Source organism: Fusarium solani (genome assembly GCF_023522795.1).
Source record: "Fusarium solani strain SB1 chromosome Unknown bctg00000001, whole genome shotgun sequence".
Taxonomy (NCBI): Eukaryota; Fungi; Ascomycota; class Sordariomycetes; order Hypocreales; family Nectriaceae; genus Fusarium; species Fusarium solani.
The window spans coordinates 1089309-1109242 of NW_027072156.1; the positions used below are offsets into that span (position 1 = coordinate 1089309).

General features: G+C 52.8%; 8 protein-coding genes across 8 annotated transcripts; 4 read left to right on the forward strand and 4 right to left on the reverse strand.

The window, feature by feature from the left end:
• Window positions 1-1641: 1641 nt before the first annotated feature.
• MRS44_002442 (uncharacterized protein) lies at window positions 1642-2487 on the forward strand (the record flags this gene model as incomplete). Its single annotated transcript, XM_065622827.1, has 4 exons — window positions 1642-1686; window positions 1790-2300; window positions 2359-2400; window positions 2459-2487. 4 exons carry the CDS (start codon window positions 1642-1644, stop codon window positions 2485-2487), a joined length of 627 nt encoding a protein of 208 aa, XP_065478899.1.
• Window positions 2488-3104: 617 nt separating this feature from the next.
• On the reverse strand, window positions 3105-3679 carry MRS44_002443 (uncharacterized protein; the record flags this gene model as incomplete). Its single annotated transcript, XM_046268040.2, has 3 exons — window positions 3105-3160; window positions 3214-3506; window positions 3624-3679. The coding sequence occupies 3 exons, from the start codon at window positions 3677-3679 to the stop codon at window positions 3105-3107; spliced, it is 405 nt and encodes a 134-aa protein (XP_046136547.1).
• Window positions 3680-5693: 2014 nt separating this feature from the next.
• MRS44_002444 (uncharacterized protein) lies at window positions 5694-6240 on the forward strand (the record flags this gene model as incomplete). Its single annotated transcript, XM_046270613.1, has 3 exons — window positions 5694-5856; window positions 5931-6002; window positions 6062-6240. The coding sequence occupies 3 exons, from the start codon at window positions 5694-5696 to the stop codon at window positions 6238-6240; spliced, it is 414 nt and encodes a 137-aa protein (XP_046136548.1).
• A 326-nt stretch (window positions 6241-6566) lies between these two features.
• Window positions 6567-8741, reverse strand: MRS44_002445 (uncharacterized protein; the record flags this gene model as incomplete). The annotated part of the gene is made up of 3 exons (XM_065622828.1): window positions 6567-7017; window positions 7067-8507; window positions 8588-8741. The coding sequence occupies 3 exons, from the start codon at window positions 8739-8741 to the stop codon at window positions 6567-6569; spliced, it is 2046 nt and encodes a 681-aa protein (XP_065478900.1).
• Window positions 8742-9463: 722 nt separating this feature from the next.
• On the forward strand, window positions 9464-11355 carry MRS44_002446 (uncharacterized protein; the record flags this gene model as incomplete). The annotated part of the gene is made up of 7 exons (XM_065622829.1): window positions 9464-9697; window positions 9755-9943; window positions 10009-10345; window positions 10388-10408; window positions 10462-10630; window positions 10689-10913; window positions 10965-11355. 7 exons carry the CDS (start codon window positions 9464-9466, stop codon window positions 11353-11355), a joined length of 1566 nt encoding a protein of 521 aa, XP_065478901.1.
• A 239-nt stretch (window positions 11356-11594) lies between these two features.
• On the reverse strand, window positions 11595-13318 carry MRS44_002447 (uncharacterized protein; the record flags this gene model as incomplete). Its single annotated transcript, XM_046273489.1, has 3 exons — window positions 11595-11717; window positions 11769-13134; window positions 13209-13318. The coding sequence occupies 3 exons, from the start codon at window positions 13316-13318 to the stop codon at window positions 11595-11597; spliced, it is 1599 nt and encodes a 532-aa protein (XP_046136551.1).
• Window positions 13319-14662: 1344 nt separating this feature from the next.
• Window positions 14663-16491, forward strand: MRS44_002448 (uncharacterized protein; the record flags this gene model as incomplete). The annotated part of the gene is made up of 4 exons (XM_046280735.1): window positions 14663-14705; window positions 14838-15005; window positions 15087-15995; window positions 16049-16491. 4 exons carry the CDS (start codon window positions 14663-14665, stop codon window positions 16489-16491), a joined length of 1563 nt encoding a protein of 520 aa, XP_046136552.1.
• A 321-nt stretch (window positions 16492-16812) lies between these two features.
• On the reverse strand, window positions 16813-18753 carry MRS44_002449 (uncharacterized protein; the record flags this gene model as incomplete). Its single annotated transcript, XM_065622830.1, has 3 exons — window positions 16813-18460; window positions 18545-18639; window positions 18706-18753. 3 exons carry the CDS (start codon window positions 18751-18753, stop codon window positions 16813-16815), a joined length of 1791 nt encoding a protein of 596 aa, XP_065478902.1.
• Window positions 18754-19934: the final 1181 nt, after the last annotated feature.

Consider the following 19934-nt stretch of genomic DNA (forward strand, 5'->3'; position numbering starts at 1 on the left):
TCAAGGTTGGGACGACAATATCTAGCCCAGCGCCCACGAGAAACTCCATTGCTGATAACTTTCTCGGCAAATTTAGACTCCGTGCCTGTGTCCTAGAGATGGCTCAATGGTTGAGCGAGTTCGAAAAGCGTGGGCACCAAGCAGAGAGGGTCACCATATTGGAAGTCAAAGCCGAGCACAGTTGTGAGTGGTGTTGCGGAACGGAGGAAACCATGAACAAGCGCCTACCAGATACAGCCAAAATTTTAAGTCGTCGGTGAAATACGCTCGCTGAGGGGGCGTTTTACATACCCATGAGGGCATCATGGGTGCCGTCCCGTGCGTTGCATTTGAGGTTGCAAGCCGCTTGCTCGCAACACTACAACAATGTTATTCAAGGATAGTCCACCTTCCCCTCGGAGAAGAGTATATATGTTCTTAGTTATATGAAATATTTACTATTTCCGATTTGACCAGATTCTTTGACAAGTTGTATAACAATTTATGTTGCTTCCAGTCATATATGTGCACCTTCGGACATCTCTTGGACAAAATGAGCCAAACTATGGTCGTCTCGCCTTGCAGTTCTTTTCTTGATTATCAGTGAGCTTCGCCTGCTCTCGAACTCTGTTTTGGATCATTGCAGTGTGTTTCTCAACACTTGGTCGATTGAGCGGGTGAGTCACGTCTACATGGGCTGCCCTCTGATGAGTGAGTATCACGAGTCACGGTTCATTCTCGATGGAGTGCGTTCAGTTGCCATACTTTATTTTGTGAAAAATCCCTCACTGAGGTTGTCGACTCAATTGTAGTTGCGTGCGAATGACAGTTCATTGTAACTTCGTCTCCAGTCACAACGCGTGGTAACAGCGCATTGCCTGCAGTAAGCTGTGCCTGCTTCGACCTGTCTCAACCTGAGCCAGGGGAGCATCAAAATCGGCTGGGTCTTCTAGATCTACAGGCGCAGCACGGACGATATGCTTCAAGTCATAGGGCATCAACCAGTTCGATATTCCTCAGTCGTGCTCGTGTTGTGTTCTTAGTGACCTTCTGTCCCTCCTCTTCACGTTTGACAATGTGCTTATCACAAGTTATCGCAATCTAATCTATTCAGATCGCGATAAGAGCTGGTGTCTGTGCGCAAATGTGGGCTGGTCAGTGGCTGGTGTGGCTTGGCGCCAGATGGAAGAGTGGCTGATGATGAAATGGGCGGGGCTGGTGCGAATTGTGGGTCCAAAAGGCTCGACCACTAAGAAGCAGCCAAAAACTAATTCCAATCCAGGAGACGGAGCTTTCGGGAATCAATCCAACGTGGGGTTTTGACAGCTCCGAGGCTCAATTCGAGCTCGATAACGTTCGTTTGTAAATTCTTTAATGGAAGTAGTGTGGAAATCTTTCGGCTTAAAGATAAGGTAGACATCTGAGGTCTTTGAAGGCAAAAATCAGTGTCGTAGGGGCTCGTGGGATGAAATATGCCATATTCCAAACCCGGAGCCCGAAAGCAGTCTCTCTGAGACTAGGATGAAGAGGAGACATTTGAGAAAAATTTCAGAAAATACACAACACCACAACCATGCCGCAAAATCAACTAAAATTATATCCATTTGATCCAAACCATCGCAAAAAAGCAGATTCGAGAATGTGAGAGCCCTACAATACGAAATGATCACAAGAATGCCAAATCTATGTGACAACGAGATGTATAGGGTAGGCTCAATCTGGTCGGCAATTCCCCGGAACGAGGCCACAAGGCACCAATCACTTTGCCGTCATTGTCGGCATTCTTCGTCGCAACACAACCTCACCCAAGACGACAGGTCAACACCGGATTCCATCGTGCGAGCGCCAGTCGGCGAGATACCCCGCGAAACCCGATCAATTGCACCCTAGCGAGGAGTCTTTCTCGACTGGGCCCGGCCTCGCGTACCCTCAGCACCTCATCCACCATGTCGACGCGACGAGCTGCTCTGTCAGTAACCACAAACCCATCCGAACGGCCGAGCACACGACTGTCGAGTCCCTCGAGCTATACATGCTGACCTATTTGGCCTTCAGATCCCTCTACCGCCGCTCATTGAAGCTGGCGCTGGATTGGGCCGTCCACCGACACTTGTGGCGTGGCCAGGCTCTCTATATTCGCTCACTGTTCGAGGCCAACCGCAATGTGACTGATCCGAGACACCAAAGAGTGAGACGACAATTGGCTGCTGGAGGACGATTACAGGCTGACAATGGCATACAGGCTCTATTGAGCGAGACAGAGAAGCTACTGGAGAGCTGGAAGCACCCCGATCCCTATACGCCCCCGACTGCTCCTGGAGGTATGCTTGTCCATTGGCCAACAACGGCTCTACGCAAGCTGCTAACGACGACTCACAGGCTCAAAGTTCGAGCGAAACCTGCCATCGCCTATCCTCGACCGTGAGTCGCTAACCCGTACCCCTGTGGAGGAATCAGATTGATACTGACGAACCGACAGCTCCCCCCCACCCCGTCAACAGACATTAAAACCACGGCCGGATTACTTGGGTTGCACGAGAAGATATCTGTATATAGAGGGCATGGAAGGGTCAGAAGAACGAATTGTAGCACGAATCAAAGAACGTTTTGGTCACTTGAGTTCTACGCACGGTGGTTGCGATATCGAGACGCATTCCCGAGATTAACAGACAGACATCTACGATCGATCGATTTTCCGCCGGAGCCGCTGTCGCTTTTCGCTATGTTCAATACAAGTTCATCTGCAATACTCAACTTCCGCCTCGCCGGCAACATGGAGGCGAAATAATATGAATGGGTGCAGTGATTTACTCCTGACAAACCGGAGACACGAGGAGTTGTGAATGATTCGAAGAGATCGATTAGTTGTTGGAAATCGCAAAATCGCTACTATGAGGAATTACAAATGCAAAACAGTTCGCTATCAGTATCAAGATGCCACAGGGGGGACAGGGTTGATCTTTGAAGTCTTCTTATTCATGACCATGCCGTGGGGGATTATTGTACAACCCTAACGCGCGAATAAAGTGATAAAAAAGCAACCATGTGAACCCTGAACCGTGACCCCTTTGTCATGACAACCCAAACAACCGACCATCGCAAGAAAACACAAACCAACGATCCGCTTACAGCTCTTGGCTCGCGTTCTTGCCACCCTTAACAGTCTTCTTGGGCAGAAGGTCTGGAAGAAACATGTTAGTAATGGCATGCAAAAGAGTGAGTGAGGTGACGTACTCTGGTGAATGTTGGGAAGAACACCACCCTGGGCGATGGTGACGTGACCCAGAAGCTTGTTCAACTCCTCATCGTTTCGGATGGCGAGCTGGAGATGACGGGGGATGATACGGGTCTTCTTGTTGTCGCGGGCAGCGTTGCCAGCCAACTCGAGGATTTCGGCAGCGAGGTACTCAAGGACGGCAGCCAGGTACACGGGGGCACCGGCACCAACACGCTGAGCGTAGTTGCCCTTTCGGAGAAGACGGTGGACACGACCAACAGGGAACGCGAGACCAGCCTTGGAAGAACGCCTGTGGAAAACATGTGTAAGCTTCGAGATCAAAGAACAAGGTTGAAGACGCGTCATGAATGGCTTCATGACGCGACCAGGTTGGCGTGGCAATCTGGGGAAACGGGGGAAGACTTACGATTGCGCGTTCTTGGAACCAGAGGCCTTGCCGCCAGACTTGCCGCCGCCAGTCATTTTGAAAAGTGGTTGTTTGGGGTGGTAGAGGTGAAAAAAGAGGTGAGTGAGTCTGGTGAGACTTTGCGACGATTGGAAGAGTCGGAGAGCGTGGTGGTGATGACAATTGCGAGAAGTTGATGAGAGAGTCGAAGTTGGCGGGGGAGGTAGAGGTTAAGTACTTTTCGCGCGTCAGAGCTCTGATCCCAGATCACCCACAGGGCGAGCGCGCGCGATTTGGCGCTAACCCGATCAGGCGAAAATGGGCGTACCGAATAAAATAAAAAAAAAGGCACACCTGCCACGCCTGCCTCACTGGCACGGCGAAATAATAAAACCGACCTCCTCCCCCCAACGCGCCCGTGCCACCAGGCCCAAAATCACCCACCCGCGTCTTTCTGGGTATCCTCCTTCACCCCGACCGTCCACCTCGCACGATTTTTCACCTTTGTTCCTCATTTTCCGCTCGCGTGCTGAAATTTCTGCTCGGAGCCATTTGTTCATTGGAGGGAGGTTGAACGTCTGAAATCAGCATTCTTTTCCAGTACTCTTGGACACCCCGAGTCTTGCACTTTTTTCTGGTTCATCTCTTCTCGCTTGCCTGAGCCAGGTTTGTTGCTTGGTCGACTCGTTTTGCGTGGTTTCTTTCGTGGGAGATGTCCAAGGCATTTGGGCTTGCCCACTTGGTTTGATTGAGTTGGGTCTCTGGGTTCAGTCAAACCTTTGGTCTGACTTTGAATCTTTGTTTGTTTGGTCTTGATCCTCTTTCACTTCCATTTTGTTTGGTGTTTGTAGGATGCCTACGTCTTTTGGGTCTTTTTCTATGAGGTTTGATACGTATTCAAGCCTTGTAGAGTCATATTTTGGCTTCAATATTCCATCTTGGACGTATATAGGACCTCGTTTGACTTAGACAACCACATTCCAGGGTACTGTGACGTAGATATTATGTGCAAATGGTCCACAATTGAGCCCCGATGCTCCGGATCGGATCTCCAAGAGATCTCTCAGTTCCGGCAGTCAACGGAAGCGGCAGCCCTGCGAGACTCGGGCTCGGAGCTCCAGACTCTGGAGAATGTGGAGAGCGAGAGACGGGACGGAGACTGGCCAGCAGAGCGTCAACACCGGAGGGCGAGCGGTCATCTGTCACGGCCGTGACGGGACATGCGTGGAGCATCTGAGATGGAACGGACGCGTTCCCGGGGCGCGTTGACCTCGAGCAGGGATGGAGAGACACCAGTGGAAGTACGAGCTTAGATCCTGAAGGTCCTACGATCCTCATTCACGATGCAAAAGTGACGATAGTTGCGCGAGTTTTTGGGACAGCACAACAGTTCAATACAGGTTCTAGACAACATGAAGATGACTCTGAGTGAAGAGAGCACGCTACGGAAGTACAAGTCAAGAATGTGTGATGTGTAGAAGGAAAGAAGTGAAAGAGTGGGAGAAGATTGACCCAGTCGGCAAGCCGAGGAAGGATGATGAAGACGGAGTCGGAGATGGTGGCTGGTTTGGCAGAAGAGGCCAGCGGCGCGCGAGATCACGGAAGGCGGACCAGAAGCGGTGCTCCCCTCAGGATGACGAAAAGAGAAGCCAGTGGGGCGACTGCGTCTCTCTCGCATCAAAAAAAAAAAAAAAGAGAAAGAGAGCAGTAAGTTGGCTGTCGCGCAAATCCGGCCAATCAAAAAATAGGACACTCGACCTTTTTTTTTATTTTCCCAGCAGTCCAAGGGGAATAAAAGAAAAAGAGGGGCACGCAGGCGCGACCAGCAACGCCCAGATCACCTCCACCCTGCCAACCTCTCCCGCTAGCAGGCACGCGTGCGCACGCCCCCCAAGGCAATCAGTAACCCGCTTGCACCGACGCGCGCCCAGCTACAAAAAGCCTACCCACCCCCCGATCTTCCTGTCTCGCCATCACTTTCCATCACCACCAGCTCTCTTCGCCCGCAACACACGCTCGCGTTCTCGCACATCCAACTCAACCACACTCATCGACTTTTCAGTCTTTTTCTCCGACCTCACATCTTTCAAAATGCCTCCCAAGGCCGCCGACAAGAAGCCCGCCTCCAAGGCTCCCGCCACTGCCTCCAAGGCTCCCGAGAAGAAGGATGCCGGCAAGAAGACCGCTGCTTCTGGTGACAAGAAGAAGCGCTCCAAGACCCGCAAGGAGACTTACTCTTCTTACATCTACAAGGGTGAGTTCCAATCCCATTCGCGCCTTTTCGCATCACGTCTTTTCCGAACGCGTCAAACTGACTTGCATCTCCAGTCCTCAAGCAGGTCCACCCTGACACCGGTATCTCCAACCGTGCCATGTCCATCCTCAACTCGTTCGTCAACGGTATGTTTTGATCCATCTGTCGCGTCTCATCCAAGTCCATTGTCCTAACTTCGACTCAGATATTTTCGAGCGCGTCGCTTCTGAGGCTTCCAAGCTGGCTGCTTACAACAAGAAGTCCACCATCTCTTCCCGAGAGATCCAGACCTCTGTCCGCCTGATCCTCCCCGGTGAGCTTGCCAAGCACGCTGTCTCTGAGGGTACCAAGGCCGTCACCAAGTACTCCTCCTCGACGAAATAAGTGGCTTGACTTGCTTGTTTGTTTTGGTCAATTGGTTTTTCACGCGTGGCATCAGGGTGTCATGACTCCGAGGTTTCATGGGCATCTGGCCCTGTTTTTAGGAGCCTCATAATGCGTTACGGATGGTTTTGTTTTTCACTGGGGGCAATGTCTTCACACACGGGCAACGGGGTTCGCGGTTGTACAATAAACATCGAGAATAGGGTCTCGATAACATGAATTCGTGCACTTGAAAGCCCCCTTCTATTTGCATAGTGTTACAGGTGTTGTTCGGTTTTCAGCTCACAGCTCCAGTCCTTCCTGATGTTCGCGTATCGAATCAATATCTAGCCGAGTCCGGCCTTTGACCGCTTCATTGCGTGCGTGACAGGTTGCAGAATTCCCTTGTTGTTCATGGCACCCAGCGCCGTACCAGAACTCCACCCCATCTTCTCCAGCATCGCGCGACCACGATTCTCAACACCAAGCTCCGGCGCTGAGCCACCGACGATCTCACCATCTTGATAGGTCGCAGCTGCAACACTTGCGCCGCCACGGACAGGTGGAAGCCGATTCGACTTTTTACCCTTCATGTCGAGTCGAGGGAAGTATCGCCGGTTGACGCGATTAATGGCTTGGTCGAATGTCACTGCTACGTAGGGAAGCGTGCGACCTGTACGATAGAGAGTTGGTCTCCGCTGGTCTCCCTTGCCCGTCGACTTGGACTTGATTTTGAACTTATTGGCCAGCTCATGGATCATCTTTCGGGCATGGTTGTCCATGGGTGGCAGCGTAAGTCTAGAAAGTGGTCAGAAAACGACTGGCGGGATATGGAGGACGGACTCACTGCTCATCAGAGCTAACGAGGAACGTTCGTAGCTCTTCTGCAACCTGCTCCATGTTCATGCCATCCGGGTATTTGACACGAAGATCGTCGGGGTTGACATTCTTTCCGAGCATCCCAAGCGCGCGTAACTCCTCTCGCTGCTTCTTACGTTCCGACTTCTTTTGTCGGTCAGTTTTCCAGGCCGCTTGGAGTTGCGCCTCCAATTCCGAGTCGGACAAATTGAAGGTTATCTGCGCCTTTGCGCCCTTGCCTTTGCGCCGTCGCAAGCTGGGTCGTTCCCAATCCATCAGATCAACGTCGTCGTCAATCACCTGCTGTCGCTTCTTGGCCTTGTTACTGGAAGAATCCGAATCGCTCGATGAATCGCCAAAGTTGACGTCCTCCATGCCCAGGTCCTGGCTCAATTCTTGGCCGGCGATAAGTCTTGCCAGCGTCTCATCGTCGATTTCACTGGGTACTTCGTCGTCCTCGTCCTCGTCGTCTTCTTCGGACAAATCCTCCTCTTGGTCTTCGTCAGAGTCGCTTGTCTCCGGAGCCTTTTGCTTGGAGGAGGCGCGTTTCTGTTTGGATGTGGCGACAGGTGAGTCAGACGCATCCTCTTCGCCAACGTCAGAGTCGCTTCCACCGTTGATGAGTTGTCGGAAATATTCGTCGTCGCTGTTTTCCTTCATGTTGGCAATATAGTCGGCGAGGATGGCATCTTCCTCCTCCTGGAGTTGTCTTCGTGCGTTTCTCTTGTCGCGCTGTTTCTGCTTCTTCTCCTTCTTGGAGAGCTTCTTGCTATTCGGTGGCTCCACGCTCAGTTTGGGTGCGGGTGACGGTGCTGGTGCCGACTCAGTGATGATTGTTTGCTCGACGACCCGTATCTCGGTCTGCATTTGAGCCATGCTGATCTCTTCCGTCTGCAGAGGCTTTCGTGGGGCTGCGCGACCCTTGAACAGGATAACCTCCTCACTCGAGCTGCTGCTTCTTGAAGACGGTCGCTCTGGGATCTCGACTGAGCCCTGCTGAAGCCTGGGCTGTGACTGGTCTCCTTTCAGGTCAAAGAAGAACGATGGTTCGTCCGGGGTTTCATTGTCGGGCTCTACTTGGGCTTGGATAGCTTCTTCGAGTTCGTCGGGTCCGATAAAATGATCATCTTCGTCTGAGTCCTCTTCCACGTCCGCCTCATGCCCGCCTCTCTCGCCGTGGTTGTCAATCTCGTTGTCGGACTCAGCTTGTATGTCGACTTGCATGTCTCGTTGGGTGTTGGTTTCAGGGGACGCCGTCGTGGCTGGTTCTTTGACTTCGTCATTTTCTTCGTCGAGCAGCACGTCGAGTAGTTTCAACGGTTCAGTTGGCCCAGCACTGACAAACTTGACGGGTCGCATACGCAAATTATTCCATCTGGAAGGGTCATGCTGGGAAGTCTGTCGAGCTTCGTCCGCAAGTGTAAACCCAGCTGCGGTACTGTCAGTAAGCTGGCCGTGACACATTCCTCGGGCCCGGGGTGTCTGCCCAGCAGTGTATTGGGCTGGTTACCGGTGGTCTCTTCTCTAATGAAGTTCACTCGGGCAGGCGCAGGAGAATGGTTGCCGCGTCCGCGAGATGCTCCTCGACCTCCGCGACCTCCTCGTCCGCCTCGGGCACCCTTTGCACCACGAGGCGTAGAAGCTCCCTTCTTGTTTCTCGGCATGGCGAACTATGGATCGATCACCGGCATTGTGAAGGCTCCTCGCAGTCGATGGAGCGGGTGGCGGTTTGGCCGTAGATGTATGAGTCTCCAGCACGGAGCGTTTGTGTAAAAAGTCTCACGCAGTGGATGCTAGCAAAAAGCTATGTTGTTGGCAATAAAAAGAGTCACCCCGCGGTGGGTATCTCAGCCTGTGACGCTCTTTGATTGGCTTTTTCAAATGACTGTGGAGTTGTCCCAGGCGATGAGAGTCATGGAAACGTTGTGGTGCAGCAGGGGTGCTTGGTGGGGCCGGTGCTTGCGGCCAAGCGGGGATCAGCAGGTGGAGACTGCAGCTATGGTACGTCACTTCAGAGTGCGTGCATCGCTCAGGTGTAGGGTAATTGTTGGGAGTCTCCAGCTCAGGTTTGTGCGCCTGATTCTTGGGTAGTTGGGATTTCGATAGCCTTTCATACTTGATGGATGCGTTATTTGACTGTTTTACGTGCTTCCCTGTAGTTTTTTTCCGTCTTAATCGCACCGCGTGGTGGTTTCGTATTATTTGCTAATTTTGACGATGAATTCACTTGAACTCTCTAGCATCACTTGCATGAGCTTCAACATAACCTTTGTGAATGTAGGCATAATCAGAAACACGGACAAAGGGCAACAAACACGTGTCAAATCTCGCGTCAAGTAACGAAGCAAATACGAAGAAGACATAAAAAGGCATGTCGACATCAACCATGCCCCAGATCGACCATTATCATCCCCATCGCTCTCGATTTCTTACATCGCGTCGGATGGTCCGTGCACAAGATTCCTTTGCACCTGTTGCCTGTGGGGCTCCACCTCATCCGGAACCACCACCTCAGGCGGCCTTGAGGAGTCACAAGCCGCCGCTTCCCCCGCCGCCGGCCCCAGCTGACTCCCCACACAGCCAGACCCAAGACCCATTTGCTGCCTTCGCCAGCAGCTTCGTTATCCATCTCAAGTCGCCATCGTCTCCCTTCATTACACAACACTCTTCATACTAGGCTCCCGATCGGATTCCAGCCCACTCCAGTATCGACACCTACACCTGCAGATGCCAGCTTGACACAGTCGCACAGGTTACAGCCGCCATGGAAGCCGCCATGGCCAACGTCGACCTCGGGCGCTATCGGCGTATAGTGCAGATGTTCTGGGATCCCGAGCCGACCAACGATGTCGCCCACGACCAGCCCGTGTGGTGCCTCGGACACTCATACAAGCTCAGTGACAGCAAAAGCACCAAGAACGACAACCGCAGCCCCCAGACACCCCCCCAGCGCCCAAGCCAGACGCAGAGGCTCAAGACACCAGTCGACCGCCCGTCCCACCAGTCAACGCACCCGAAACCCCACCGGAATCGATATCAAGCAGCTTCTCATCATCGCTGGCATATGATGATCCGACAAAAGACAACGGCTGGCCGCCACAATTCATGGCCGATTTTGAGTCGAGGATCTGGATGACGTATAGGTCCGAATTCGAGCCCATCCCTCGATCAACCAACCCACAAGCCACTTCCTCCCTCTCGCTATCGATGAGGTTGAAGAGCCAGCTGGGCGACCAGAGCCCTTTCTCTTCCGACAGTGGATGGGGCTGTATGATTCGATCAGGTCAGAGCCTGCTTGCAAATACTATAGGCATGATTCGTCTGGGCAGAGGTAAGGAGACATGTTAGCCGTACAGTGCCAACACCCAGCTCACTCATCATCAGACTGGCGCCGAGGACAATCACCACACGAAGAACGTGAAATCATCAAATTATTTGCCGACCACCCCAACGCCCCCTACTCCCTACATAGCTTCGTCCATCACGGTGCCAGTGCGTGTGGCAAGTACCCAGGCGAGTGGTTCGGCCCGTCAGCAACTGCCCGGTGCATCCAGTAAGTCCATAGAACAAACCCAAGCTCTCTCGCTGTTCACTAACTAACGTTCCACCAGAGCGCTTGCGAACTCGCACGAATCCTCACTTCGAGTATACTCAACAGGTGACGGCCCCGACGTTTACGAGGACGAGTTTATGAAGATTGCGAAGCCAGAGGGGGAAGCGTTTCATCCTACACTCATTCTTGTTGGAACTCGTCTGGGAATTGACAAGATAACGCCTGTCTACTGGGAAGCCCTCATTGCATCCCTTCAAATGCCCCAGTCTGTAGGAATTGCCGGGTAAGCCTCATGAATCCCCATGATATGAACTTGCCGATAACCCGTATCTAGCGGCCGCCCATCCTCATCACACTACTTTGTTGGGGCACAAGGTTCGTTCTTGTTCTACCTTGACCCCCACCATACTAGACCCGCACTCCCCTACCACGAGAACCCAGACGACTACACCGACGAGGAGATCGCATCTTGTCACACTTCCCGACTACGTCGTATCCATGTTCGCGAGATGGATCCGAGCATGTTGATAGGATTTTTGATCCGAAGCGAGGATGACTGGCAGAATTGGAAGCGATGTGTCAAGCACGTCCAGGGCAAGTCCATTATCCACGTAGCGGATCGAAGCGCGCTCCTTGGAGGCTCCAGTGAGGGTCGGGAGGGTGCGATTGATGAGGTGGAGACTCTGAGTGATGATGATGATGCGGACACCATTCATGAGGCCTAGTTTGGTTGGGTTGGTTGGCGTCTTGGTTGTGTTTGCTGCTTTGCCATTGAATAGGCGGCCGGGTTGGGAGTTATACTAGGGATAGATGAATACGAATTCAAACGAACCAGCTTATACCATTCCCGGGTCCCGGTTTCTGTTTTGTGCACGGCAGTAGTCCATCGAGACGCAGTCATCGTCCTGGTCGCGCTTAGCCGTAGACGTGAGAACACATCTGAGTGTATTTGTTGCCAAGACGTTCAGCGTTTTTTCCTTTGGCCGCCTCCGGTTGCTGGTTTCAACGAGGCATGGCCTTCATCGCGAATGTGTGCGAAGAGCTTCGTCCTGGAAGAGAAGGTCTCCCCGCAGACTCCGCATCTTTGCTGTGACAAGGTGTTAGCCAGTGTCAATCTAGACCGGGGTGATGTTCATACCCCTTCATCCTGCTGGGCTTGGGCGGCCGCAGCTTTCTTGGCGCGTTTGGCCTTGGCCTTTCCTATCTTCTTGCCTTGCGAGGGCTCATCAACGGAAAGGTCCTTGGCAGCAGCAGAGAGCTCTTCATCAGGGTCATTCACTGCCTCCTGGGTTGCCTTGGAGGACGTAAGCCTCTCTTCGACCACATCTCGGGGTGCATAGTCGCCATCATCAGACACATCGGCAGACTCCGCTGGGCTCGGATCTTGGTGTTTGCCCCTGGAGGGGGTTGACCTCTTCCCGGCTAATGTCTCTGAATTGTCCGAGTCCTCGTTCACCTTTTCTTCCGGAATGGGATCATGCTTGTCCTCTTCGGCTGCCTCCGGCGCAGGCGTGGCATCAACCTCCTCAAGTTGCAATTCGACGCCTTCGCGCTTCATTTGTCGCTTGAGCTGTTGGACAGCCTTAATGTGTTTCTTGCTCCTTTCGTGCGCCTCCATCTGTTTCTCGCTCTTGAACGACTTATTGCACACGACGCACTCAAGAATCTCCACGATCTCCTCCTCTTCAGACTCGGAGAAACTCCCCTCTGCGACACCGTTGTCGGACGACCGAGACTTAGCCCACTCAGGGACTTCGTACTCAGCCATGCGCTCTTGATTTGCAGCACGCGACCGCGCGGCTTGTGCGGCGGCGGCGTTCCGTAGGGAAGCCTGGCGTTCGGCGTGGGATTGCGAATTGGGCAGATACCGAGGATCACGCTTCCGCACGAAGCTCACGAGAAAGTTTACAGCGTCGTTGAACTCGCGAATGGCATCATCGCGCATCTTCTTGTTTTCCTTTTCCATCAGGCGGCGAACACGGCGGTCGGGGGCGTCGGATAGGCGGTACTTGTCCTTCCAAGAGAAGGACTTGGCAGTGGAGAAGCCAGACCAAGCATTGTAGAAAGGCTTCACGACTGCCTCGTAGTCGTCATCAGAAGAGCCAAATGTTGGGTATTCTCGGATGTCGACATCTTCGTTTTCGGCCGCCGCCTCCTCCTCAAGAGCCAGGTGTTCAAAAGTCTCCCTGCAGATTCCATAGAATCCCGTGGGTTCGTCGTCAAAGGGTACGGCGGCATTGAACTTGCGGATCAAGCTCATAATCTCCTCGGCTGAGGTAAGTCGCACATTGCGGAACGTTGCTGGATTGCCATCTGCGCCGTCGCCATCCTGACCGCTCAGGATGGCATCGCGGTGCGAGTCGTACCATGCCCTCTCCTGGGGGTCGGATAGGATCTCATATGCGGACTGGACCTCTGCGAAGCGACGGGTGGCCTCCTCGACGTCGTTGAAGTTGCGATCGGGGTGAAGCTCGAGAGCCTTTCGACGGTAAGCTCGCTTGATCCTGAAGAAATATGTTAGTCTCAGCCAGTCTCGCCAGCCTATAAGAAAACCAGGAGACTAGATGGGAAGAAGTACTCATCGTCGGTTGCTGAACGTTCAACGCCAAGCAGATCGTAGTAACATGTCTTTGCAACGGGAGCGGCGCCTGAAGCGTCAGAGTGCTCCGAGGACTGCTGTGCCCCCATGGCTCCTTATGTAAAGTATAGACGAGTGTACGCGAATTTTCCCAAGAAGCCAGATGTGAATCTAATGGGGTCTGGCGGTAGTTTGTTCCTCAGTAGAGGTCTCTCAAGCTGTGTGACGAAGGAGGGGCATCGCGGGGCAGAATCTGGAGATTTTTATTGAAGAAATTGTTGTGCAGGCTGCGGTTGTTCCCCGCAGGATCCAACTCCGCCCTTGCTTGGCGACACATGTTTCTAGAAGGACATGTTAATTAACTGACAGATCAGTAAGCTTATTCGTTGGACTGAGTGGACTTTTGCCGGATGATTCAGGCCTGCTTTTAGTTACTCATATCGACTCATCGGATATGACTAACCACGGTTGCAGGCATTCCCACACGAAGCATCCACGCCACAGAGGACTGGACTAACACAATGCGGATTCACAACAGATATCCACACATGGATATTTGCGCATTGTCGTTTTCTTGTGTTCCATGCAAGATGCTTGGTGGTCGAGCACCCATCAAAGCTTTAGCGTTACATGGTCCCTGCCAATTAAGGGACGCATTGCGCACACGAGGTTGAGAGGAACGGAAGGGGCTGCAAGGTCGATCGACGAGCTAGAGAGAGCACGGACTATCCAGAGCTCTTGCTGATAGTCTCCTCTGTCTCTGGCATCATCATTTTGATGAACGCGGCCCTCTCCTCTTCCTCCTTGACCTCATTTGGCTGATGAACCATGGACGGGAGGTATCCTAAAACCGTGTCGAGCCAATCACCAGGTCTCGAACCAAGGCAAGCAGCCCAAAGACCCCATCGAACGACCTGGGTCTCGGCGTCGCCTTTGGCCTCGGTCAACGAAAATGGTCGGCAACCTTCTCGAACGGTCGAACCATCTGATTCATGTCCTGGTTGACGCCTCTACTGTCGCCGGCACGAGATTGCCGAGAGCCCACTCAGGCTGCTAGCCTCCCATTAATCCCTACCCGTTCCTCGCCGTTCCCACCGCGAGAAAGAGGTCATTCGCTAAAATCGGTACCAACCTTTGTCTGGGCATGCCTGAATCCAGCCAAGTACCCTCGTCGACATCGATATTTTCCATCCACGAGACCACTCTTGCAACAAACCCATTCACACGGCGCATTTTCGTCACTGTTCCTCTTCTTTTTCTTTTCGTGCCCCCCTTCTGAGTGATATATCACTTTTGCCTTTTGCCTTTCACTGTTCTTTAAGTCTTGCTTCTAGCGTCACGTCTCCTTCTTCTATTCTTGTTCTTTTTGCCACCAACTCCCCAATATCGCAACTGGTCGCGTGCTCCTCATGCAAGCACCCTAACATTTTGGCCCTACCAGCAGCGTCAACACGATGAAGTTTGCTCACGACTTTAAGGAGATCCTGCGGACTCAGGGTATGTTTCACTATCTGGCCTAGCTCTTTGACAGTAGCTAGTTCTCAGCTCTTGTCTCTGCTTTTCCAGCGCACAACTCAAGCGATATTCACCCACTTGTGCGACAGCTCCAAACTGACTGATCTGATGCAGATTTTCCACCTCATTGGGTCGACAATGCCATCCCCTACAGCCAGCTCAAGAAATGTCTCAAAAAGGTCGCGCGAGAACTGCACGAACTGGGTCTTGATCCAGAGACATTGCGCGAACTTCTCAAGCCCGACACAACATCTCCCGTGGCCCTGAAGTATAAGCTCAACGGTAGGCCTATTCCCGCAACCTTATGCATTTCGTGCCTCCAGCAGGTGCAACGGTTGTGCATCGGAAACTGATTGCGCATAGGTGGCTCCGACTCTCATCTCCGACCCAAGCTCACCGTCCAGCTCCATCTTCAAGATGGCGTGCCAGTCGATGCCTCGCTAGCACCCAACTCGCGGGAGTTCCTCAACAAGATCGCCGCAAATCTCCCCAAGGGCGCTCGGCCACCCGCCGAATCAGAGACGAAATCCGACACTGAGTCCGTGACGAGCCTACCCAAGTCCGAAAACTCTGATACCCTGGTTGAGGCCAGCCCTCCGTCTGTTGCAGAGACTGTCGATAAGCTCGCCGACGACACAGCTGAGAGACTTGTCATCTCCCCCGCCGACAAACCTGCCGATGAGACCGCCGAGAAGCCTACCACCAAAAACGCTCTGGAATCCTCCGCTGAACCTACGACCGAAACCTCGAGCGGCGCACAGGCCCAAGCTCCGGCATCGGACTCAGCTACTCCCCGGACCGAGAAGGATGATGGAACCTACGAAATCATTGAAGTTCCTCTTGTTTTCGATGCCGAGTTTTTCGATATGCTGCAGAGCGATGTAACGAATCTCGACGCCCTACAAGCCGAGGAAGAGAAGAATATGACCTCCGAGATCGTCGCCCTCGGCAAGGAAGTTGAGCAAGTCGCAAAGCCCAAACGGTTCTCCAAGACTGACCTCGCACGATGGCGTCAAATCTTCGAGCTCTACCTGGATGCAGAGATCTTCTTCGCCACCCATGAGCAGGATCACGGTTCCCGAACCAGCCAGGTGGCCCTGAAGCAGCTGCAGTGGTTCCAGAATCAAGTTGAAAAGGAGGGGATTGCCAAAGGTTTCAAACTCGCAGAGAGTCAAGCGGCCTATACACGTTTCATCAACCTGAACGCTTCTCTCCTCAAGAATTTGCAATTCCAGGAGCTCAACAAGACTGCCGTGGCCAAGATTCTCAAGAGTGAGTTGGGCCCTCTCCCTCTAATACCATACACAATACTGACCTTGTTACAGAGTTTGATAAACGTACGGCTCTGGGCGTATCGAGGAAGTTCCCTACTGTAGTACACTCCGACAAGCTTCTGGCAGGCAGCATTTCCAAGGATGTCTGCGCAAAGATGTCTCAAGAGCTCGTCTCTGTGGTCCCTCAGTTGAACGACTACCTCTGCCCGGTGTGCTTTTCGGTAGCATACATGCCTATTCGCCTTGATTGCCAACACGTTTTTTGCATTCGCTGCATCATCAAGATCCAGCGTCGAAAGGAAAGGCACTGCCCACTGTGCAGGGCCGATGTCGTCCTGAAAGCCTCCGCTGACCACCTTGACTTTGAGCTTCAAAAGTACATGAAGAAGTACTTCGCCAAGGAAGTCAAGGAGAAGCAGCGAGCCAACGAGATTGAGCGTGGAATTGAGGACTACGGACCTGGTTACGTTCACCAGGAATGCACCATAATGTGAGGTGCCAGGGGTCCGGCACGACTCACCTCATGACACTATGATTGTCACCTTTCATGATAGCGTTTAGCGGTTGGAATTAATTCGATTGACGAGTGTCAAACTAATCACGGTAGCACAATAAATATACGTAAGTAATTGATCTTTTTGCTTTTTATCCCAATTTCCCAGCTGCCAACATCAGACTGACATGACTAGATCCTGGCATAGACAACTCAGATTGTATGACAATCCATAATTGCGTAATTTGGGGAATATAGACACGAGGTGTCATGGGAGGAGTGGGAGGAGAACAGGGCTATCATCTACAACGGTCTCGTTCCATCATGAGCTCGACACTGGGACAGCCTCAGCCGCTTTCAGGGCACCTAGGAAGATATTCTCAAGTTCTGCTGTCTCCTCTAGACCGACGCTGACGCGGACAAGATCGGGGTCAACACCAAACTGCGCAGCCCAGTCCAGCTCTTGGTAATGAGCGAGCAGCGCGTACGGCGAGCACAGCGTAAAGTTGGTTCCCAAGCTGGGTCCCTTGGCAAGGGGCAGGGCATCAAAGAAGGCCTGGGCCTGGGCCTTGTGGTGGAATACGATGGACAGCAAACCGCCGTAACCCCCGTTGGGAAGGCGGACGGCCTCATAGTGAGGCTTTGAGTCGTTATACTTGGGGTAATAGATGCTCTTTACGACGGGATGCGTTCGTAGCACCTCGCAGATAGCTTCTGAATTGGCATTGGTGCGCTCTACGCGCGACTCAAAGTCTCGGCTGTTCCTCTCCATGAAGATGACGTCCTCGGGCCAGTATGTGTCCTCGTAGTCCTGTTCCATGGCCGTCTTGAGGGCGCGGTAGTGCTTGCTCTCCGGGTTGAGAATGGCACTTCCACCCATGACGTTGGAGTCTCCAGAGAAGATCTTTGTAAGACTGCTGACGACGATATCGGCGACGGGCAAGACGTTGATGTTTGCAAACGTGCCTATCGTCTCGTCGATCACGACGGCAAAGTCGTACTCGTCGGCGAGCTTCCGGATTCGCGCAAGGTCCGGACATGTAAGGAGGGGGTTTCCGGGGAACTCGCAGAAGAGGCCGAGGAAGCTCTCTCCGTTCTTCAACCTGCTCTCGAGGTCGTCCAGGTCTGCAGCAGAAGCATGTCCGTAAAAGAGACAGCCGGGGCCGAACTTTTCCAAGATCTTGAGGGTGTCGACATAGGGGAAGCCAAAGTTGATGCTCTTGGCCGGCTCTCTCGCCTTGAGAAGGGCACGGTGGGCGTTAAAGATGGCGTTCATGCCGGCGGGGTATAGATAGACATCGGCCTCCTCGAGGGTCTTGATGCCGCGGGTGTTGTCCGTCATGGCAGGCAGGGGACCGTTGTGGAGGTCAACATCGTGCGCCATGGCACCGGCGATGCGCCTGCGGATGGCCGACTTGGCGCGCTCGACCATGGAGAGTTCGAGGTTCCTGCCGAAGCGCTCCTCAAGGAAGCGTGAGCTCTCTAGGGACTCGACGGGAGCCGGAGGAGAGGGTGGCTTGGGGATATGCGACACGACACCGTCGACAGAGCCTGGGCGCTGATAGCGCTTGGGGCCGCGGAAAGGCCTGCTAGCAGTCTCAGGAGGAGTCTGCGCAGCCGCAACTGGGATCAAGAGTTCATCCTGGAAAAGCCTGTGACAGAACTCGGCACGTCTGCTAGATGTGCCATCACCAGTGTGCTGCCAGTACTGCTTGGCAATGGGAAACGCCTCCTGAGGGTAGAGGACGGCTGAGATGGTGGAAGACAGCTTCTTCAGCTGAGGAGAAAGCTCCTTGGATCCATCCAGGGTAAAGTCAATGGTGTCAACCTGGCGCGCAATCTCAGGAGAGGCACGTTGACGGATGAACTCGAGACAGCGCTTCGCCACTCTGGGCGTGGGGAAGAGCATGGCCTGTTGACCAGGTCGGCCATGGCGAGCGACGATGTCCTTTGCAAAGGCTTGAATACCCCTATGGACGAAGAAGCTATATTGAACAATGATGTAAGTCAATGGCCACAGGTCGACTTGGGGGTGAGTCAGGAGATTGGCTCACCGAGGGTAGCCCGTTGTCATGCGGCCAACAACCCATTCTTCACCTTCCTCATATCCGACGTTGGCCTTCCAAGTAGGTAGAGAGACGCTGACGGCCTACACGTATCAAGTCAGCCCATCTATAATGAAATATGCACGCTGAGCACGTCTTGCTGAACTCACATGCGCCGTGTCGGGAGGAATAGACTCGCCGAGTTCAATCACAGGCATGGCGAAGAATTTTTACACAAAAAGTCGTCCAAGATCTGAAATATCGATAAATCCCACTCGAGACTTGTGCTTTAGAAAGTGTTACACTGTACGTTGGGACAGAGTGTGAGTTGAATGCGGCGAATCGACTTTTTTTTGCTTCTCACGATTTGAGGCGGCGCCGTTGTGGTAGGGATGTGAAAAAAGTGGCCGAGAATCGGAGTGTGAGTCTTGCAGTAGTATCAAGGTGGTAGTGACAAAAGAGGCTACGGCAAAAGGCTTGTCTGTGGGCGAGTCATCCACTTTAGCTTCGAGGCGGGACAAGCGCTCTTGTAGAGAAGCGGAGGTGCCTTGGTTTAGTAATTCTGGCCCTGCTCGTCTCTTTTGCCTCTCTGCTCCCTGATGCTCTCCCCATTCATCGAGGGATTTAACCGTGAGAAAAATCCGCTTCATCGGTGACCAATTTGTGGAGGAGGGGTGGGATCTCCTTGGGTACGTGGACTTATGAGATGCTATCGACTAATTAGCATGTACTATGCGACGCCGTCCACATTGACCCCCACATCCAACACCAGCGATGTTGGATCAGGGCAGTGTCGAGTGTCACGGAGTGGGTTGCATCTTGCAGACGATGCGGGACAGGACAGGCATGCGAAACTTGAAAGCGGGACGGTTGCTGACACGGCAATAGGCCGCCGGACTGGCACTCTGTGCGTGTCTCTTCTGTATATCATCATGCTGCTGATGCTGCTGCTGAGCGTGGTGTCTCTGATATGTAAGTTATCTGCTGATCTGATAGATCTCTCTCTTGAGCGTGTGCGTGCGTCTTTGTTGTATCCAGTCTTCTCAAAGCTGCAGCTCCTCGTTCAAATCATCCTGGTCTAGAAACGACAGAATAGCCAACCACATATCCTCCCTTCATCAAGCCAACAAATGGAATGCTGCAATGAATGCCATGACGCCGTAGATGATGATGGCGTTCCCAAACGCCTCCCAGAAAACTCAAGAAAAAAAAATTGCGTTAGAGATAGAATCCAAGCCTCCTTCGTTGTGAAAGCCATTACAATTCTCATGCCGGCATCATAACCAAAATGTTATCAGTCTCGACTCATCTCGTGCTGTTGAACCAACCTCGTCCCATGTCAGTCATGGTTCACACTCTATCCATCTTTCAAACTCATAATGTCTGTCGTCTAACCATT